General features: G+C 43.2%; 1 protein-coding gene across 1 annotated transcript in view; it reads right to left on the bottom strand.

Moving 5' to 3' along the window:
* Positions 1-22,882, bottom strand: part of LOC111959966 (neurabin-2-like) — a 41,695-nt gene that overhangs the window by 8,229 nt on the left and 10,584 nt on the right. Inside the window, 7 exon segments of the mRNA XM_070437628.1 lie at positions 592-821; positions 1,036-1,089; positions 1,199-1,357; positions 2,010-2,142; positions 2,452-2,556; positions 2,967-3,087; positions 3,265-3,397. Of these exon segments, the coding sequence (XP_070293729.1) occupies positions 592-821; positions 1,036-1,089; positions 1,199-1,357; positions 2,010-2,142; positions 2,452-2,556; positions 2,967-3,087; positions 3,265-3,397 (935 nt within the window).

Raw genomic sequence — 22,882 nt, forward strand, 5'->3', positions numbered from 1 at the left:
TGGCCCTGCCAGAGCCTGGACTTGAACCCGATCGAACATCTCTGGAGAGACCTGAAAATAGCTGTGCAGCAACGCTCCCCATCCAACCTGACAGACCTTGAGAGGATTTGCAATGAAGAATGAGAGAAACTCCCCAAATACAGGTGTGCCAAGCTTGTAGCGTCATACCCAAGAAGACTCGAGGCTGTAATCTCTGCCAAAGGTGCTTCAACAAAGTACTGCGTAAAGGGTCTGAATACTTATGTACATGTGATATCTTTTTTTTTTGTTGCAAAAATGTATACAAAACTGTTTTTGCTTTGTCATTACGGGGTATGGTGTGTAGATTGATGAGGGGCGAAAAATGATTTMATCAATTTTAGAATGAGGCTGTAACGTAATAAAATGTGGAAAACGTCAAGGGATCTGAATACTTTCCAAATGCACTGTACTGTACTTTCTATACAACATGACTCAGCATAGAGGAAGTGGAAGAATGCCTTCAGCTTGTTCAGAGTGAGGGAAGCACACACAGGTCAACACAAGGCGAGACTTCGAAATAATGCAATAATGCACTTCTAAATAACTTGACCCTAAGTGAACTCAACTCACTTCTGCTGGTAATCTTTGAGAAGTTTCTTGGCCTTGTTGTATTTCTTGTCCAGGGYCTCGTACTGGCTCTGGGTCTCAGACAGGTGCTCATTGACAGTTTTACACAGAGCCTGGGCCTCTAGCCAGTACCCTTCTAGATTCAACATTTTCTCATTGCTGCTCTCAATCTTCTGCTCCAACTCAGCCACTCTCGTCTCCCTGGATGCTTTGTCCTCCTCGGACGTCCTTAACTGTAGAGGAAGAGTGAAATGTATTTTCAGTACCTAAATCTAAGGGCTTCTCATCTACTAGTACAATCAAMATATTCAAATCATTACGGTCAGTCAGATGAGACAGACGACAATTACGGGTTGGTCACCGGCCGGGCGACAGATTGCGCTCCATGCATTGATCCATATGTACTCATGTTTATGAAACAGTAGCTTGCTCTTCAGATGTACATACCTTTTCCTTCAGTTGGTTTATTGCCGTTGTTCCTAAGCTGTATTTCACTTGGAGCTAGGGTAAAGAAAGAAACCATTTAAGTAACAAAAACAAGCACATTTCACACAAACAATTACACATCCACCATAAYATAAACCTGTGATAATACTATCAGGTGAAATACCTCCTGGAATTTCAAGSCCATCTGCGTGGAGTCCATGTTGAAGGGCATGAACATGGCCTCTGTCTCCGGCAGGTCAAACACCTCCACCGTCCTTCCGCCAGAGAAACTAGACCTTAGCATATCTTCCTCCTCTCCGTCTTCCTCCTCGTAGTGCTCCTCCTGAAACATAACCAACCACAACCACACGATGACATCACACGGCCAGTCACCTAGCTACGCCCACGTGGTGCCCTGCGGGGAGGTATGGGTATTCACTACATCATATCCCGGTGTTACCGTGACAGCCTGCAGAGAGCCGAGCGGGAGCCCTGTGTCAGAAGGAAACTCATCTCTGCGTCAACATGTTCCATCACACAACCAACTCCAAACATGAGGCAACACAGGGGAAAACACTGCATAAATCCCCACACAACTCATTGACTTGCATACCTACACAGAAATATTTAAATATCTGCCCATTTTGTCACCCACCACCAACCACACAGCTCCTTGTACACGAGTAGCCCAGTATTGAAGTAGATGCATGCGTATGAAATATGTTCCACAACGGGACRTGTATATCACACCTTTTAAGAGATCCAATAGGCTTAAGCTTTGTCATGCTTTTCCAGGAGCACTACCTTTCTGTGCTCAGTTCCTCTATAAATAAAGGCTTGTGGTTGCTTGTGCTTTTGAAAAGCAAACATTGCACAATTCCACCAGGCTCCAGCAGCCAGACCCCCCCCCCTCCGGGTGATAACACACCATGCTTATTCACTGCTACCTTCCCGGCTGGAGTGCAACTGRACTAACCCCAGGGTTAGTGACTCACCTCCTCGGTGGACTGTTCGTAGGGGTCGTCCCGGTGCTGCTGCTCCTGCTGGCTCTTCTCCTGCTCCAGAGTCTCGCTGATCAGACGCGCCACCTCGCTCTGTGTCCCCGGCTTCTCCCGGCCAATCAGAAAGCTGTTTGTGTGAGAGCGTGGTGGGTCAGCGTGAAGAGGGGTAGTACCAGCAGACGCCTGGCTGGTAGGCTTGAGGCACACTCAGTATACAATCATAAAAACCCATTTACTCTTTCAACATTTCTCAAGGACATTTATTTTCCTCCAGTCATACCCGAACAACTTTTAAAACGATAGCTATGAGGTCATTCACTGGTAGGCTAACAGACGGCCACACGTTTAATCTCGGGAACACAGTGGGCGAGGCTAGTCACACCTAGGATCATAACGACTTATTTCAAAAGGACTACTGAAGCTGGACTGAGCTCACCTGACCGTTCCTTTAGTGTTCTTCAGGACTGTAGCAGCAAACAGCTGAGTCACTCCCACCAGACTTATCCCATCCACCTCCACTATCTGGTCATTCACCTGGATCCTAGTGGAAAGGACAACATGTAATCGTAAGGCRACGGCGTGTAATCGACAAGGGGTGCACTGTAACCATGTTGTAGTAACTCTTCTCCTTTTTTTCAGCGAACAAATTCTTCCAGCTGGCAGCGCAACATAAGGCCAGATTCCCTGGGAAGCGGAAGGAGCTATTTTCTTTCGCTGCCTTGCAGAGTTATAAATACAGCCGGTTGCTTAGAAATGGTGTCTGAAGACCATGGGGAAATGAAGCTTTTGTACCCTTTCACATCCCCACAGTGTTGTGGATCATCGTGATGGCTCTATAATGCACCCAGAGACAGTTCCAGGTGTCTACTGTACAACACATTTTAACTGCCAAGGTTAAAACATGGTTCAAATGTGAATGCTTCTGTTTCCCCCCAGGGGGTGGGGCATCACCTGCCATCCCGTTCAGCCGCTCCCCGCTCTGTTATGGTCTTCACAAAGATTCCCAGTTTCTCCAGGCCCTGGTCAGCTCCCACTCCCATCCCTATGATACTGATGCCCAGGCCGTTATCTCCTGTGGGACAAACAAGGATGGGGAGTTAGAATGGATGGAAGAGACTGCATTCTCTGGACAATTGTGATTATGATGCTGCTCTTTGCCAGGGCGGCCTTGTAAAAAGAACATCTAAAATGGTACTTAGAGACACTTGGATTAATAAAGGAAAGATGAAATACAGACGAGAACACTGACCCTTTTCAATTTCCACGGGGAATACGTCCATCTTCTCCACCCTCTTCTCCAGCTCGTACTCAGCCGACGCCGCCACGGGGTCCACCTCATCGTTGCGCCGGTCGTATTCCTCGTTAGAGTAGGTGCTGAACACCTGTGGTGTGGAAACAAGCACAAAAGGGCTTACAACTAGGCTCACCACAGTGTCCCCACACTCCAACAACAAGCAATGGACTTAAAAGGGTAACTCTCAACCCAAATTTYAGCCTTTGCCCAACCCCTTAGAAAAAATGCATTCAGGTGAGAATTGCTCTTAAATATTCATTTTGGCGGTGGGTAAACAGTTGTACCTGATCCCAACACTTTCTCACTCTGATAATACAATTATGTGCATCACGAACAAATACGGCTCTGGACAGCTAGTTAGCWCACAGCGGTAAAGCGCCAAGTTCCTGACATCTATTGCCACTTGCGGTGTAAGTTTGAATCCTCCATTGGATGCCAAATAAATCTAAAATGTGGACTCATATTTATTGCGGTATTGTGTTGGGAAGAAAAGTGCAATCATCACCTTGAATATTAAGATTAGTGGCTCAATTCGATCCAACCCTCATTGCAGTATTTACGCAGTAGCACTTTTTCCCAATGGTCAAATACACGCACAGAATGGTCTTGGGTACTGTATAAAAACCTAGAACTACTATCAGGGCGACCYCTCTCACATGTATGCTTTCACTTTTCAGAATTAGAAGTGTGGGCACGGGATGAATATTGTATATAAAGGATAAAAACAATTATTAAAAAAAACATCTGCCCCATGTGGGATTAGAATTTACAACCATTGAACTATTTTGCAAAAAAAATATATATATTAACTGAAATATCACATTTACATAAGTATTCAGACCCTTTACTCAGTACTTTGTTGAAGCACCTTTGGCAGAGATTACAGCCTCGAGTCTTCTTGGGTATGACACTACAAGCTTGGCACACCTGTATTTGGGGAGTTTCTCCCATTCATCTCTTCTCTCTCAAGCTCTGTCAGGTTGGATRSAGAGCGTCGCAGCACAGCTATTTTCAGGTCTCTCTGAAGATGTTCGATCGGGTTCAAGCCCGAGCTCTGGCTAGGCCACTCAAGGACATTCAGAGACTTGTCCCACTCCTGCGTTGTCTTGGCTGTGTGCTTAGGGTCGTTGTCCTGCTGGAAGGTGAACCTTCGCCMCAGTCGGAGGTCCTGAGCACTCTGGAGAAGGTTTTCATCAAGGATCTCTGTACTTTGCTCCGTTCATCTTTGCCTCGATCCTGACTAGTCTCCCAGTTCCTGCCCCTTAAAAACATCCCCACCGCATGATGCTGCCACCACCATAATGCACCGTAGGGATGGTGCCGGGTTTCCTCCAGATGTGACGCTTGACATTCAGGCCAAATAGTTTAATCTTGGTTTCATCAGACCAGAGAATATTGTTTCTCATGGTCTGAGAGTCTTTAGGTGCCTTTTGGCAAACTCCAAGCGGGCTGTCATTTTACGGTGRAGTGGCTTCCATCTGGCCACTCTACCATAAAGTCCTGGTTGGTGGAGTGCTGCAGAGATGGTTGTCCTTCTGGAAGGTTCTCCCATCTCCACAGAGGAACTCTGGAGCTCTGTCAGAGTGACCATCGGGTTCTTGGTCACCTCCCTGATCAAGGCCCTTCTCCCCCGATTGCTCAGTTTGGCCGGGCGGCCAGCTCTAGGAAGAGTCTTGGTGGTTCCAAACGTCTTCCATTTAAGAATGATGGAGGCCAATTCCTCCAACCTCATTGTTTTGTTTTTGCTCTGACATGCACTGTCAACTGTGGGATGTTATATAGACAGGTGTGTGCCTTTCCAAATCATGTCCAATCAACTGAATTTACCACAGGTGGACTCCAATCAAGTTATAAAAACATCTCAAGGATGATCAATGGAAACAGGATGCACCGGAGTTCAGTGACGATTCTCATAGCAAAGGGTCTGAATATTTATGTAAATAAGGTATGTCTGTATTTTATTTTTAATACATTTTCGCTTTGTCATTATGGGCTATTGTGTGTAGATTGACGAGGAAAAAAAGTTAAATTTAGTCAATTTTAGAACAAGGCTGTATGTAACGTAACAAAATGTGGACAAGGGGAAAAGGTCTGAATACTTTCCCGAATGCACTGTAAGAAACGGTAAGCAAAAACATTTACATTTGGTCATATGCGGCAATGTGCCTTACTGCCTTTTGAATTTTGTGTAACATCAGTAGCTGTCTCTTATACACATCTAGATGTGTATAAGAGACAGGCCTTGAGGTGGTACCACCCAGCACATCTAGAAGAGAGTGCGTTTCATATCGAACCCCTCCCTTGAGGTGGTACCACCCAGCACATCTAGAAGAGAGTGCGTTTCATATCGAACCCCTCCCTTGAGGTGGTACCACCCAGCACATCTAGAAGAGAGTGCGTTTCATATCGAACCCCTCCCTTGAGGTGGTACCACCCAGCACATCTAGAAGAGAGTGTATTTCATACTGAACCCCTCCCTTGAGATGACGTAGGTGCCTCTACATCACAATTTCAATGGTAGAATTTAACCGCTAGGGGCACAATAGGCTAGATTTACTACTAAAAGACCAAAATATATGACTTCTGCAACAAACTTAAAATGAAGACCAGAATTGGCATTTCATTCTAACTAAGCCAAAAACATTGTTTTCAATTATTTTTTGTTTACTTCATGAAAGTTTCTCTGTAATAAGGACCAGACACATTTTCTGTCTGTCTGTACTCATAAAACTAGTATTATTCTCTAAAATAGGCCCGTTCTACTTAAAACTATTCTATTTATTAGTCTCTACTGTGGTTATGAGTTTCAATAAATATGAAGCAGACTAGGCCTTGAGGTCTCAAACTCTAACCCTTCTTCATTAGTTATCAATAAAAACTAAAAAGTGCTCCCAGTACCATCAACAGTTGTTCACCCTTTGTATTGCCAGTGAAAGAAGCCTCTGTCTCTGTTATTTTTCAGACAGTGAGGTAGCTCAGTGTCTCACCAGTTTACAGCAAACAGACRCGCTGAGGCATACAAATGCCCGTATGCACAAAGACGCACTGTTCCAGGGATTTCATTAAGGTTTAAAGAACCTATGATTTGAGCAGACATAACATAGCAGGCTGGTTCAGTCTCAGTTCACTGACGATGTGGCTGATTTCTTGTTAGGACCCTAGTTGCACACACAGTATGGCAGGCAAAGAACGCCCCGCGAGAAAGTAGGCCACAGCTGGGAGGGAAAGAGGAATAGATGTGGCAAAGAGCAATGCTCTGTGGCAACAGGTGTTAATCCTCAGTGCTAAAATGAAGAGATAACATGAACAGCGGACAGAAAGCCTGTGTTCAGTCCCCAATCTTCTGCTCTCTGCCAGGTTTCATTGCAGGTTGGCCATTTCTATGATTAAATCAAACATAGCATACTATGGTATAAATACTAAAGTATTTWCTGTAGAGTTTTTGCAGACTTTACTGTAGTATTTACAGTTAACTATAGTATAAATAGTGTAGTAAAAGAAAAATGTAGTATATATACACACTATAGTAATTAGTGTAGTGTTTTTGCAGATTGTAGTATACTGCAGTGTTTCTGCAGAAATTACTGTAGTATTTTACTATAGTGTTTTTGTTGCATTATCTTTGACATAGAAGTGAAACCTCCTGGAGAAACACTAAAAAAGCAAAGTTTCCATAAACTGTAGGTTGGTGGGTAGGTAGGTAGGACTGGGGTCTGAACAGATAGTTCAGAGATTTTGCTCTATAACCTGTACTGAACAAAATATGGTCTATACTTGGCATGTAGGTTTCTTACTTATGGATAGCACAAATGGGATATGGGGAGGGAAATGGGCAGGGTATATGCAAATTAAATACTCTAGTATTTACTATAGTTAAAAAAGTGTCATGTTTTGCAGAACTTCCTGTAGTATTTGCTAGTGTTTTTTCCCCTGGATAATACTGTAGTATATGCTATAGTATTCTACAGTATATTACAACATTCTATAGTAAGTACTACACATGATCGATGGATACTAGAGTGTGTAGTATAGTATTCTACAGTATACTACAGTTTACTCCAGAATTACAGTATATAGTATTCTATATTAAAATGTAAGTATTTTGGGAATCTGGGTTTGGCGGATGTCAGGAAACCCCTACCTGCCTGAATGCATAGTGTCAACTGTAAAGTTTGGTGGAGGAGGATCTGGGGCTGCTTTTCATGGTTCGAGCTAGGCCCCTTAGTTCCAGTGAAGGGATATTTAATGGTACAGCATACAATTATCTTTCAGACGATTCTGTACTTCCAACATTGTGGCAACAGTTTGGGGAAGGTCCTTTCCTGTTTCAGCATGACAATGCCCCCGTGCACAAAGCGAGGTCCATACAGAAATGGTTTGTGAGATCGGTGTGGAAGAACTTGACTGGCCTGCACAGAGCCCTGACCTCAAYCCCATCAAACACCTTTGGGATGAATTGGAACRCCGACTGCGAGCCAGGCCAAATCGCCCAAAATCAGTGCGTGACCTCACTAATGCTCGTGGCTGAATGGAAGCAAGTCCCAACAGCAATGTTCCAACATCTAGTGAAAAGCCTTCCCAGAAGAATGGTGGCTGTTATAGCAGCAAAAAGGGAGGACCAACTCCATATTAATGCCCATGATTTTGTAATGAGATGTTCGATGAGCAGGTGTCCACATACTTTTGGTCATGTAGTGTATGTATCCGACCTATCTAAAGCAGCCTGGGCTGTGGGCTCCAAGGACTTTATGGCATGTCGTCTCTTCCTCAGTCACAATGTGATATTCAGCCAGAGAGACAGAGCCAGAGCAAGCAGTGCAGCCAGATGGGAATTCAAAGCTGCTTTTTACAGATGAGCACAGGTCTGCTCTGGGACATCACCAGTAACACAGTAAGCTTTACTGATCACAGGGATGGAGCTCTTCAGCGTTGATTTTTTTCGGACATCCTGTGTCAAGAACTCCGGGAAACTGCAGATTTGTTTGGGTTTAAAAGAAAAGGAATGCTGACGAGTCTACAACTGTCAAAGCCAAAGGAATGAACTCAGTCTAGTGTGGATTCTGTTCTCCCTCATTTCTAAGGCATGGGGTCAGCTTCAAGTGTGACCTCACTGAAACAGTGCTCTCCATACATGGACAGAGTAGTTGTTACCTCATGCATCCACAGTGTCTGCACCCTACCCAATGCCCTCACTATGTTATTACAACTCAATGAAGGGCTCAGAAAAGAGGGGCCCACTGTTCCAGTCAGAGCACTTTAAATCGAGTAGAGAATACCAGAGACAAACAAAAACTGGCTTAGTTATTCTCCAGAGGATAGATGTAAAGCCTGGCATCAACTGACAGTTCATGGTTTGGGAAGTTAGACGTCTAATTGGGAGAGACTTATCCTCTCTCTCCATGGCGGTTCATGGCCGTTGTGATCTCCGAGTGCTCCCCAGATGTCGCGAGTGGTGCGGACGTATGGTCCAGGAGATTAAAGCAAGCCATCCTCAGAGAGAAACAGGAGGTTGCCGTCTGCCGAGGCTGGCAGAGTGTAACTGAGCAAGGCTATAGGATTAGAACTGGGTTTCGTTTGGAAGCTTGGCTGGAGTCGTAGTGAGAAGGCTGCACGATGTAATCCAGTAAACATTTCCACAGCCCGAGGTCTGGATCCCAGGAGCGTGTCTGGACTTGAGGAACMAGGCAGGCCAGGCGGTCGGTCGTCTCCTACACCCACTGTCTCTGTGTAGACTACYATGGGTTTCTCACATGAACATTCCCATGTAAACAGATTGGAAACCAAAAGGGTTTGTACACACTACTGCAATTTTGTGGTGAGGGGAAGAATGCTATTTATGAAGCCTCATCCCCTCCTATAAGCCCAGCTCTCTTCTCCTCGTCATTTTATTAGAGGTAGATCTAGATTTTGACCGTGTCTGTGGGTATAATTTAGTTTAAGCTGAACACTATCCTCTGCATCCTCTCCTCCTCAAAGGCAAGGCCATCTCATGAAGTATTCAGATTACAGTGGATTTGCCAAATAATACAGGGCGTACAAATGTTCTATGGTATTTCAAATGAAAACAGTTCAGTCAAAGCACATCAGTCCTTGGTTTATCTGACACCCACACATTTTAAAAAGATTGAGAACAGTGTGCTCTACAAAAGTCAGTATTTACATGMACAACCAGGCAGGTCAGTTTGGGATTTAATAGCCAGTTCAAATCCAAACAAATCAATAAAACGAAAGCAGACAGGACATGTCTTTAAGGATGAAAAAGGCTTGGTTTTGGGGGTTCACAGTAATTAGGTGGAGAAAATGTAACTGTGKAACGGAGGGAACACACTGATGAATCCCAGGCTTCAGTTGGACTCTGCAGCACTGCAGTGGTTTCGCTTGGCTTCTTCCCTGGCACTTTTTTTTGTCCGACTTTCCTGTTGCCATGGAATACTTCCAGCTATTCGGAACAACGTTTCTTTCTCTGCGGCTGAAACCTAATCACTCAAGCACTGTCTTGTGCGGTAGACACAAGAAAAAGACTCAGAAATCAATCTCTTTATTAGCCCCGAAAARACACAGCTTGCTGTTGTTATCACCGATCTCCAGTTACCATGTGAAACCCCCAGTTACCTTTATCTCTGTGTGCAGGCCTGGTGGTTGGGCAGGTAAGGGTCACCATTGGTTCCAATCTGGAGGCCCAACTTTCAGTGAACATCACTTAGCCTACACCGACCAGGACAAGCAGATTCAAAATCAATTGGTCAAGCTCACTGCATTTCCTTTGACTACTTGGCTGAAAGCTTGGCAATTAATGTAGCATTAGTTTTTTTGTCGTGCCTCTAAATCTTTAATGGGGTGGCAGAAGCTGTGAAGTGGCTTGGTAAACCATAGTGCCATCTGCTTCATATTTTCTCTTTCTCCACGTCTTGTGAAAGCCCGTCTCTCAGCACGCCTGGCTTGATTATTGCACGTCATCCACCTTCAACCACCACAGAGGGTTGCTGTAGACACACACACACACACACGCACAAAACTTTCCCCTCTCCCGTTATCCCTTCCCCCCMAAAAAATACCACTGTGGGAAATGAGTCAGCAGCTGAGAGGGAAACTAACCAGAGAATGCAGCACCGCACCAGGGCACCAAAGCGAGCACAGAGCACTGGATCGGGAGGAGCACATTACGTAAGCAGCTCTACAAATGAAAACATGCTGTGGGAACGGGAAAGGGGTCTGGTGCGGATCATACAGTAATTAGGAAAGAAAGCATGCCACCAAGTTATTCAGTCCTGAATAAACCGAGCACAGAATAGGTCCACTATTTCCTGCTAGCATGCTCTACAGAAACATAGGACCAGATAAACATATACATTGGTTGGATTACAAAAACTATGTCAAGTAGGCCTACTTTTTAACTCTACCTTTGAAGAAATAAACAATGAATGAATCACTCTGGAAAAGAAAGATACTGACTGGCTGTTTAATTGGGACAAAGAGGCCAAAGACCCTAACCCTGTGTTTCGTGATGTGGAGTCTGAGAAAGATAGAATGCAGCGTAATTCCATTTTGGAATCAGATATGTGACTTGTTTCAGGAAACTAGGTGTATGTCGCACGTCACTACTTCACAGGAGCACCATTGTAAAAAAAAAAATCTAAACACATTTTTTTTTGGCAGAAATGCCTTCTGGAACATGTGAACTTTCATGTGCCTTAATAACAAATTTGTACACCATCTGTAAATAAGAATAACATTTTTAAAATTACTAGCCTAGTTGGTTAAGCCACGGAAAAAGGCAGCAACCTACCCGCTAGCCATGATTGGCTGAGATAATGCCGAGAGATGAGTTTGGATTGGTCTGCCATCTGGCACGCGTCTGTCTATAACATGAGCTGGTCAGTATGTGTAGGTAATCATTTTTAACGCAGCTTTTTTGAAATATATMACGTCGTAGAACTGCATAGGGACTGTTCTCCACTTTCTGGGGGACYGAGTTTTGAAATCAGTGGAATTAGAGTATGATAGCTAAGGAGATTGATTGCAAATATGCAGACAGGGTCGAAAAGAGAACACACACTTGTCTACGGATTACATCTTCAAGCTAAGGGGCAACCATGAGGGAGAAGGAGAGGTGTCCATCCATATATACGGGTAAGAGAGTCAAGCTAGCAACATTTTCTGACATCTTACRTTTCAAATTTTGTCAGAAAGTTGTTTTCATTTAAAGTTAAAGTGTACTGTTAGCTAGTTAGCTAACGTTACATGTATGATTTGTGTAGTAATATTATTCGTATCTCAGAGCCATTTGCATTGTTAGTTATACGTTAGCTAACGTTAGCTAGCTAATATTGAACCTGGTTGGTTAGCTACCTGCAGATTCATGCAGGGTAGTAACGTTATGAGATCGGATTATGGTTCATTGTTTAGCTAGCTAGCTACATGTCTAAACAAAATACATTATGCAAGTAACTATTTCAACAGAATGTTTATAATGTCACTGCGACAACTGTCGATAGGCGTAGCTGGTAAATTTGCTCTGGCTATCTACTCTGATTTCAGAGCACTTTCGTCTGAATGTGCCAGAGTGCAGAATAACTGACAAATTTACCAACACTCAATACCCGTTGAATACGGCCGGTGTCAGTAAATGTTGGCAAAAAAAGCGTCATTCAATTGTTGCCAGCAGCACAGTTGCAGTCACCAACGCTCTGGATAACATGAAAACAGCCTAACCAGCTCTGCTACGGCGAGTAAAATGGTCAGAGTGAGCTGTTCTCTCATTTGTGTCTGGAAGTAGCTAGCAAGCTAGCCAACGTTAGCCAGTTAGCTTGGGTGCTTGACTGCTGTTAGGTCAGTACGCTCAGATCAACCCTACTCCTCGGCCAGAGCGTCCAGTGTGYGCTCTGAGCGCTCTGAGAGCTGAACGCTCTGAATTTACGAACTGCAAATCTGACAACGCTCTAAGTTTATGAACGCCCAGAGCACACTCTGGCACTCCAGATTAAATTGACGAACACGCCAGTAGTATAAACCAGCCTCTTGAAATATTTGGTTGTTTAGTACATACAGTAGCCTCACATGTGAATCCTTAAAGAGATGGTTGGGGCTAAAGCTTAACATGGTGTGAATGATGCTGAATGGGTGAAGACGAAGAAAAGCTCTCCAGTAGGTACCAAAATATTCAAAGGGCATTTTCTCAAAAGTGAGGTTACAAGTTCATCAACTTTCAAAGCAGAATTACTTTCCCACTGTTCCTCAACTGTAGTGTATGATATACCATTTTCTTGTGATTGTATTTGTTTGTCCCACRATCGAGTGAATTTATGAATGAGCACTTGTGCACTTTATCTAAATATCCATTTTTTTATTTATTGCTGTACAGTTSTCTCTACTTTTATCCAATGTAAAACAAAACACACAATTTAACATAAGACTGAATGGAGCCGGTCGGTCACATAAAATCAAAGGAGCTTGGAGTAGAGACAAGTTGAGCAGGTTTGTTTACACATGGCCCGCAGATTCAGATTAACCTTGTGTGTCCTGCCGTGCGGATAAAAAGTATCTGATACCACTTCATCTTCTGTGGCGCTGAAAACACAAGTTATTGATGTACTTATTTGTAATCACATAATGAAACACAGTATGAGGCAATCACAATCAGCCCCAGACCAGCCAGTCTCTCCCTGTGCCAAAGAGCTTAAAAGGCAGCATTGAGGCAGCTGTATTGGTATTCAGGCCCATCCCTCCAGTCTCCAGCCCAGTGCTAGCCCAGGTGGCTGGAGAGAGCCCAGATCCTGGCCGGGCCTCACTCTCTTCTCAGGCTATGCTGGTTTGGCTTAAATGCGGAAGACAAATTTCAGTTGAATGCATTCAGTTGTACAACTGACTGTATCCCCCTTTCTCTGCTGGCTGGATAAGAGGTGGAGTGTGTCAGACACATTCCTGTTGCCACCAAACAGAGATAGGAAATGGAAAGCATAACACTTTGTGGATGGGACGGAAGGGAGTAGCCCATAGCGAAAGAGGACTCMACTTTGTATCTGTGCCATTATAGCATCTGTGACAGCATKGGCAGCGYCATTTAGGCTTTCTTCTTCAAGATCGTCTTATCCCTGCTGATGACCTGGTTGGATATGACTCCAACAGGGTCACCAGGAGGGATCAGGCAATAAAGTTGGAAGTCCCACCCAGTTGACTACATAAAAATTTGGGAAAACCTCAATGGCGCTGCCCATGCTAATATGCCCTTTTGGCCACTAGAGGCCTCTATCATGCTGTATGGAGTAGCCCCTCTTGGAGTTCCCCTGGCCACAGTGGTGGGCCCGGACTATATCTATCCTCACTCACTTTCCAGGATTCACATGCAGGAAACAAAGTGGGAAGGAGAGGAGTGGCACAGCCCACTGCTGTGAACAAAGGATCCGTTTCAGATTTTACAACATACATGAGTAATCACACAGCCTCTGGTACGAGGAATTCAATTTCAGTGCTTGTGGGTTGAAGCAAACGGAGAGAAGCAGGGGGACAGAGGGGAACATACCGTCACCACTGGCAGACGTTTGTCCCTTACATAGTCAGCACGAATGATGCTGCTACAGCATGACAGAGATGGCTGATGCCTTCCCTATACATACAGCGAACAGTACACTCCTGAAAGAACAGTGTCTAACAGTATAGAAAGTTGAGACTATAGTTAAGCCAGTAAAGAAAAAGTACTCCAGACATAAAATGCTCTGCAACCAATCAATGTTGAGTGCAGTTCGCAGTACACGCAAAAGTTAGCCAGCAAACGACTAACATACTCTTATTTACAATGCCCTATCAAATATCTTATCCACCACACCCTGTGTGTGAGGGAAGGGACAATGTCTGTGTTTACTTGACCGAGTCAGTGCATGGTACTTCCTGTGACAGCGTGGTGGGGGTGGGGCAGAGTGTGAGAGCAGCAGGTGCACATCCTGGTTCCTGCTGCCATTTACTTTTCTCTGATGATTAACTTATCGCCCAACGTCTACTCCACCCRGGCTGAAACCACGATGTGCAGTGCAGAACAGTAGTTACCCCAGCCCCTTTGGACAGTGAATGAACTGCTTAACTACAGTGTACATAATACCTCTGTACTACACTGTATCTACAACAGGATAATAACACACCTGGCACTTGGGAGTGTTACCGCTCCACTGTAATTCTCCAACCTGTGGTCATAGCATTGGTGTCAAGGTGAACCTGAATTCCAGCAGACACAGATAGCCGGGTGTGCTGTGTGTAAATCCTGTGGTTCAGTYTGAACATAGCTCTGTGTCACACCGCTCCATGATTTTCCTCAGATTAGGACACACCTAGAAAAACTATTCCGAATGTGCGGAGGGGTTAACCCTTTCCTTACCTCTACTGACGGGTGCAACCAAATGTTTCAAAAGCTCTTTGAAGTGCCACTAAAAGCAAAGTTATATTACACTGGGCAAAAATAGCTAAAATAAAAGATCCTAGACATTTTMCATGAGCACAAAAAGCTTTTTTCTCTCAAATTTTGTGCACAAATTTGTTTACATCCCTGTCARTGAGCATTTCTCCCTTGCCAAGATAATCCATCCACCTGTCAGATATGGCATATCAAGAAGCTGATTAAACGACATGATCATTACACAGGTGCACCTCGTGCTGGGGACAATAAAAGGCCACTGTAAAATGTGCAGTTTTGTCACTACACAATGCCACAGATGTCTCAAGTTGAGAGTGTGCAATTGGCTTACTGACTGCAGGAATGTCCACCCGAGCTGTTGCCAGAGAATTTAATGTTCATGTATGTACCATAAGCCGCCTCCAACGTCATTTTAGAGAATTTGACAATAAGTCCAACCAGCCTCACAACCGCAGACCACGTGTATGGCGTCGTGTGGGCGAGCGGTTTGCTGATGTAAACGTTGTGAACAGAGTGCCACATGGTGGCGGTGGGGTTATGATGTGGGCAGGCATAAGCTACGGACAACGAACACAATTGCATTTTAATTGATGACAAATTGAATGCAAAGAGATACCGCGACGAGATCCTGAGGCCCATTGTCGTGCCATTTATCCACCGCCATCACCTCATGTTTCAGCATGATAATGCACGGCCCCATGTCGCAAGGATCTGTACACAAATGTCCCAGTTCTTCTAAGGCCTGCATACTCAGACATGTCACCCATTGAGCATGTTTGGGATGCTCTGGATCGACGTGTACGATAACGTGTTGCAGTACCTGCCATTATCCAGCAACTTCACACAGCCATTCAAGAGGAGTGGGACAACATTCCACAGGCCACAATCAACAGYCTGATCAACTCTATGCGAAGGAGTTATGTTGTACTGCATGAGGCAAATGGTGGTCCCACCAGTTATTGACTGGTTTTCTGATCCACGCCCCTACTTTTTTTTTWAAAGTATCTGTGACCAACAGATGCCATATCTGTATCCCCAGTCATGTGAAATCCATAGATTAGGACCTAATGAATTTATTTCAAATGACTGATTTCCTTATTTGAACTGTAACTCAGTAAAACATTTTTGCATGTTGCGTTTATATTTTTGTTCAGTGTACATAAAACGATAGACTGTGCAAGAGGCATCTCAGAAAGGAAGCAAATGTGTGGGAAAGACTATGTTAAGGCATAAGCCCCGTGTTTTATGAATATTTACCATGAGGCCTGTACTGTCGGTCATGGGACTGCTGCTGCAGTACATTACTACTGACACAGCTGCAATGGGAATGCAGTATATCCTATCCAACGCCCCATTAAAGTGGTCCGCTAGACAAATACTACCAAGATATTTCCCCACCACCGTATTAACGCACGGACTGACTCGAGGAACCTTCAGCAATACAGAGATTTAGACCGCAGTAAATCAAGGAGCAGCAGTCCGCCCTGTTTCCTGGCGTATACTGTAGGAATATGAATGAGTGTGCACGTGTCAACGAGCCAGTGTGTAGTATAGCAGACTGAGATTATTATTTTATTTTTTAAAGGTCCTTAGTGTCACCTAGTAAGATAAATAAGCCTAACCTTTAAATCAATATGGCACTTCTGCTTGGAATACTCAGCTTCTGATGGGCACAGGTCAGGAGTGTCATGTAAAGTTGGGATTCCCCAAGTAAAAACACCAGACAACCTCTATTTTTTTTAAGACGGTATCAAACAGAACAAACAGATAAACTRTAGAGTTAACGGAATATGATGAGAATACATGCATCTCTCAAACAATTCATCTGAATGAATTACAATCTATTAAAAATCAGGGGGAAACTAACAGTCTATCCACATGTGCAACTGCAAAGTGCCTTTTGAATTTGGTTAGGGGACATGTTCAGAATGGATGTCTCCTGCAGCAGCAGCTTGACAAAGATGACCTTTCTTCTTCAGATGACAACCTCTCTGTACAGGCTCAGGTTACACACAGAGACCTAATCCTGCTGCAGGCTGGAGCACAAAGCACTTCATCTCTCCTCTGATAGCAGGCCAGGGCTCCAGAGTGGCCCGCCATGACAGGGCCAGCTCAGACCTGCACACTGTTGGAGGAAAAAGGATGGGCACGACTGGTGGGGGAGAGAGTCATTGTCAATGGAAGCCCCCAGTCAAGCACTACTAGTAAAGAGAACTAGGACGTCATTGGTAATGTGCCGCTAGAGGCGAGGACAGACTTGTGCTGGAGGTGCAAAGGAAAGATGCTTCAGTTAGGCTAAGGATGAAGATCAAACTGTCAAATGGGCAAGTCCACAGGTATCTCCGATTGTTCAGGCAATTCTCACTTAGGAATTTAATTGTGAGGTAAAATATTTAACATGCCTTTTACATCTGTATCACAAACAATAWTTTTTTTTCATGTCATGAGGAAAGTGGCCATTTTAGGCCCTTTTTATTCCTATACATGCCTCCTGTAAGACCCTATGCTCCAGCAGGTATATTTCACTGGTCATCCCCAAAGCCAACTCCTCCTTTGGCCGCCTTTCCTTCCGGTTCTCTGCTGCCAATGACTGGAACTAATTGCAAAAATCACTGAAGCTGGAGTCTTATATCTCCCTCACTAACTTTAAGCATCAACTGTCAGAGCAGCTGCACCTGTACACAGCCCATCTGTAAATAGCTCACCCAACTACCTCATCCCCATATTGTTATTATATTTTTTTGTTGCTCCTTTGCACCCCAGTATCTCTACTTGCACATTCATCTTCTGCACATCTATCACTCCAGTGTTAATAGTAAATTGTAATTATTTCGCCACTATGGCCTTTTTGCCTTACCTCCCTAATCTTACTACATTTGCACACACCGTATATAGATTTTTCTATTGTGTTATTGACTGTGCATTTGTTTATCCCATTTTTAACTCTGTGTTGTTTGTGTCGCACTGCTTTGCTTTATCAAATCAAATTTTATTTGTCACATACACATGGTTAGCAGATGTTAATGCGAGCGTAGCGAAATGCTTGTGCTTCTAGTTCCACAATGCAGTAATAACCAACAAGTAATCTAACCTAACAATTCCACAACTACTACCTTATACACACAAGTGTAAAGGATAAAGAATATGTACATAAAGATATATGAATGCGTGATGGTACAGAACGGCATAGGCAAGATGCAGTAGATGGTATGTGTACAGTCTATACATATGAGATGAATAATGTAGGGTATGTAAACATAAAGTGGCATAGTTTAAAGTGGCTAGTGATACATGTATTACATAAAGATGGCAAGATGCAGTAGATGATATAGAGTACAGTATATACATATACATATGAGATGAGTAATAGGGTATCTTGGCAGGTCGCAGTTGTAAATGAGAACTTGTTCTCAAAGCCTCCTGGTTAAATAAAGGTGAAATAAAAAATATATATATTAAAAAATAACCGTACATGATGCAGACAACATCTTGGTTTCATTATACTCCACATAGTGTGCTCAAACATATGGAGTATGTTTACATTCTGAAAGACACATTTTTCACTGACTTTATACATTATTCATCTCAACTATTCTTTTAGATTTTGTTAATTTTAAGACAGATTGTTTGGAACAATATACTCTACAAGTACATAACATTTCCAGAGTGGCCTCTCTGCTAATTCTGCAGTTATGATTCATTTTATGAGCACAACCAACACAGTAATTGGTAAATGGATTCAAAGAGAAGTCCCTCTCCTGGTGATTTGCTGAATGTGCAATCCTACAGTTGGGTTGCCCATCCCTATTAGTGTCATCTTGTCCTAGAGAGATTTAAATGGTTATCTAAACATCACGACAGGGTATGCTCACACGAAACACAGCCCTTATTTTAAGTGTTTCTAAAATCCCCTTTGGGAAAAATGAATGGTGGAAAAACGATTGGAACCATTTCCTTGTTTGACCGCCAGGGTTTATGGGTATTATGACTCATACTGTGGTACTCTATTTGAGAGGGAACGAATACAGCACACATAACTTGACTTTCTAACCTTGTAAGGCTACACCTTGGAAACAAATTGATAAGTATTGTAAGAGAAACCATTCCTGCTTGCAATTTAATTGTTGAAGATTTTTTTTCCATATAGTGCATTCCCTCTGAGTCAACACATAGCAGGAGACATCTCATTCTTGTTTTGGTAAGAGATACTCCCTCATCACACGGAGGGCTTAGTCCTAACATGGAGACGCCCTCTAATCTTAGTGTTATCGGGACAAAAACACTGGTGATCATACATTAATCACAGGAGTTTAAGAAATGCATTAATTCATTATTTACTGAAACTGTGTTTGATTGTGGAGTTTGCAATGGTTTGAATTGCCGAACAGGTTTGTGAATGTCTTCACGCACACTGTTGCGATTATCACTGTTCTATATGTATTGCGATTCGATACTGTGATTTTATTGCCATTTCAGGTACCATATTGCTCACTATACAAAACCTTATGAACACCTGCTCTTTCCATGACATACTGACCAGGTGAATCCAGGTGAAAGCTATGATCCCTTATTGATATCAATTGTTAAATCCACTTCAAAATCAGTGGAGATGAATGGGAGGAGACAGGTTAACGAAGGATTTTTAAGCCTTGAGACAACTGAACTATGGATTGTGTATGTGTGCCATTAAGAGGGAGAATGGGGCGGCAGGTAGCCTCGTGGTTAGAGCGTTGGGCCAGTAACCCAAAGGTTGCTAGATCAGATCCACGAGCTGACAAGGTAAAAATCTGTCATTCTGCCCCTGAACAAGGCAGTTAACCCACTGTTCCTATGCTGTCAATGTAAATAAGAATTTGTTCTTAACTGACTTGCCTAGTTAAATAAAGGTTAAATAAAAATTAAAAATGGGCAAGACAAAAGATTTAAGCGCCTTTGAATGGTGTATGGTAGTAGGTGCCAGGCGCACGGGTTTGAGTGTGTCAAGAACTGCAACGCTGCTGGGTTTTTCACGCTCAACAGTTTCCTGTGTGTATCGAGAATGGTCCACCATCCAAATGACATCCAGCCAAATTGACAACTTTGGGAAGCATTGGAGTCAACATGGGCCAGCATCCCTATGGAACGCTTTTGACTCCTTGTAGAGTCCATGCCCAACAAATTGAGGCTGTTCTGAGAGCAAAAGGAGGTGCAACGCAATATGTTTTGTTTTATACACTCAGTGTTAGTCTGCTGCAGAGAGACAAGAGAGTCATGAGAAAAATAGTTTTGATCAGTCATGGAAATAAAAGTGCTGAAAACATGTTGACTCACTATTTAAAAAGAAGATGTAGAACAAGCTCTAGGATGAAAAATACTGGAGCATTATATATATACATACACACACACACACACACAGTACCAGTCAAAAGTTTGGACACCTACTCATTGAAGGGTTTTTCTTTATTTTTTCAGTTGTCTACATTGTAGAATAATAGTGAAGACATCAAAACTATGAAATAACACATATGGAATCATGTAGTAACCCCCCAAAAAAGTGTCAAACAAATCAAAATATATTTTATATTTGAGATTCTTCAAAGTAACCACCCTTTGCCTTGATGACAGCTTTGCACACTCTTGGCATCCGCTCAACCAGCTTCATGAGGAAGTCAATTGGAATGCATTTCAATTAACAGGTGTGCCTTGTTAAAGTTAATTTGCAGAATTTCTTTCCTTCTTAATGCGTTTGAGCCAATCAGTTGTGTTGTGACAAGGTATGGTTGGTATACAGAAGAACAGCTCTAATAAGCAAAGAGAAACGACAGTCCATCATTACTGATAAGACATAAAGGTCAGTCAATGCAGAACATTAAGAACTTTGAACGTTTCTTCAAGTGCAGATGCAAAAACCATCAAGCGCTATGATGGAACTGGCTCTCATGAAGATCGCCACAGGAAAGGAAGACCCAGAGTTACCTCTGCTGCAGAGGATAAGTTCATTAGAGTTAACTGCACCTCAGATTGCAGCCCAAATAAATGCTTCACAGTGTTCAAGTAACAAACACATCTCAACATCAACTGTTCAGAGGAGACTGCATGAATCAGACCTTCATGGTTGAATTGCTGCAAAGAAACCACTACTAAAGGACACCAATAATAAGAAGAGACTTGCTTGGGCCTAGAAATGGGACTGCTGCGCAGTACAATTACTACTGACACAGCTGCAATGGGAATGCAGTATATCCTATCCAACGCCCCATTTAAAGTGGTCCGCTAGACAAATACTACCAAGATATTTCCCCACCACCGTATTAACGCACGGACTGACTCGAGGAACCTTCAGCAATACAGAGATTTAGACCGGCAGTAAATCAAGGAGCAGCAGTCCGCCCTGTTTCCTGGCGTATACTGTAGGAATATGAATGAGTGTGCACGTGTCAACGAGCCAGTGTGTAGTATAGCAGACTGAGATTATTATTTTATTTTTTAAAGTCCTTAGTGTCACCTAGTAAGATAAATAAGCCTAACCTTTAAATCAATATGCACTTCTGCTTGGAATACTCAGCTTCTGATGGGCACAGGTCAGGAGTGTCATGTAAAGTTGGGATTCCCCAAGTAAAAAACCAGACAACCTCTATTTTTTTTAAGACGGTATCAAACAGAACAAACAGATAAACTATAGAGTTAACGGAATATGATGAGAATACATGCATCTCTCAAACAATTCATCTGAATGAATTACAATCTATTAAAAATCAGGGGAACTAACAGTCTATCCACATGTGCAACTGCAAAGTGCCTTTTGAATTTGGTTAGGGACATGTTCAGAATGGATTGTCTCCTGCAGCAGCAGCTTGACAAAGATGACCTTTCTTCTTCAGATGACAACCTCTCTGTACAGGCTCAGGTTACACACAGAGACCTAATCCTGCTGCAGGCTGGAGCACAAAGCACTTCATCTCTCCTCTGATAGCAGGCCAGGGCTCCAGAGTGGCCCGCCATGACAGGGCCAGCTCAGACCTGCACACTGTTGGAGGAAAAAGGATGGGCACGACTGGTGGGGGAGAGAGTCATTGTCAATGGAAGCCCCCAGTCAAGCACTACTAGTAAAAGAGAACTAGGACGTCATTGGTAATGTGCCGCTAGAGGCGAGGACAGACTTGTGCTGGAGGTGCAAAGGAAAGATGCTTCAGTTAGGCTAAGGATGAAGATCAAACTGTCAAATGGGCAAGTCCACAGGTATCTCCGATTGTTCAGGCAATTCTCACTTAGGAATTTAATTGTGAGGTAAAATATTTAACATGCCTTTTACATCTGTATCACAAACAATAATTTTTTTCATGTCATGAGGAAAGTGGCCATTTTAGGCCCTTTTATTCCTATACATGCCTCCTGTAAGACCCTATGCTCCAGCAGGTATATTTCACTGGTCATCCCAAAGCCAACTCCTCCTTTGGCCGCCTTTCCTTCCGGTTCTCTGCTGCCAATGACTGGAAATAATTGCAAAAATCACTGAAGCTGGAGTCTTATATCTCCCTCACTAACTTTAAGCATCAACTGTCAGAGCAGCTGCACCTGTACACAGCCCATCTGTAAATAGCTCACCCAACTACCTCATCCCATATTGTTATTATATTTTTGTTGCTCCTTTGCACCCCAGTATCTCTACTTGCACATTCATCTTCTGCACATCTATCACTCCAGTGTTAATAGTAAATTGTAATTATTTCGCCACTATGGCCTTTTTGCCTTACCTCCCTAATCTTACTACATTTGCACACACTATATAGATTGTTCTATTGTGTTATTGACTGTGCATTTGTTTATCCCATTTTTAACTCTGTGTTGTTTGTGTCGCACTGCTTTGCTTTATCAAATCAAATTTTATTTGTCACATACACATGGTTAGCAGATGTTAATGCGAGCGTAGCGAAATGCTTGTGCTTCTAGTTCCGACAATGCAGTAATAACCAACAAGTAATCTAACCTAACAATTCCACAACTACTACCTTATACACACAAGTGTAAAGGGATAAAGAATATGTACATAAAGATATATGAATGAGTGATGGTACAGAACGGCATAGGCAAGATGCAGTAGATGTATAGTGTACAGTCTATACATATGAGATGAATAATGTAGGGTATGTAAACATAAAGTGGCATAGTTTAAAGTGGCTAGTGATACATGTG

The sequence above is a fragment of the Salvelinus sp. IW2-2015 genome, linkage group LG36 (assembly GCF_002910315.2).
Source record: "Salvelinus sp. IW2-2015 linkage group LG36, ASM291031v2, whole genome shotgun sequence".
Lineage (NCBI taxonomy): Eukaryota > Metazoa > Chordata > Actinopteri > Salmoniformes > Salmonidae > Salvelinus > Salvelinus sp. IW2-2015.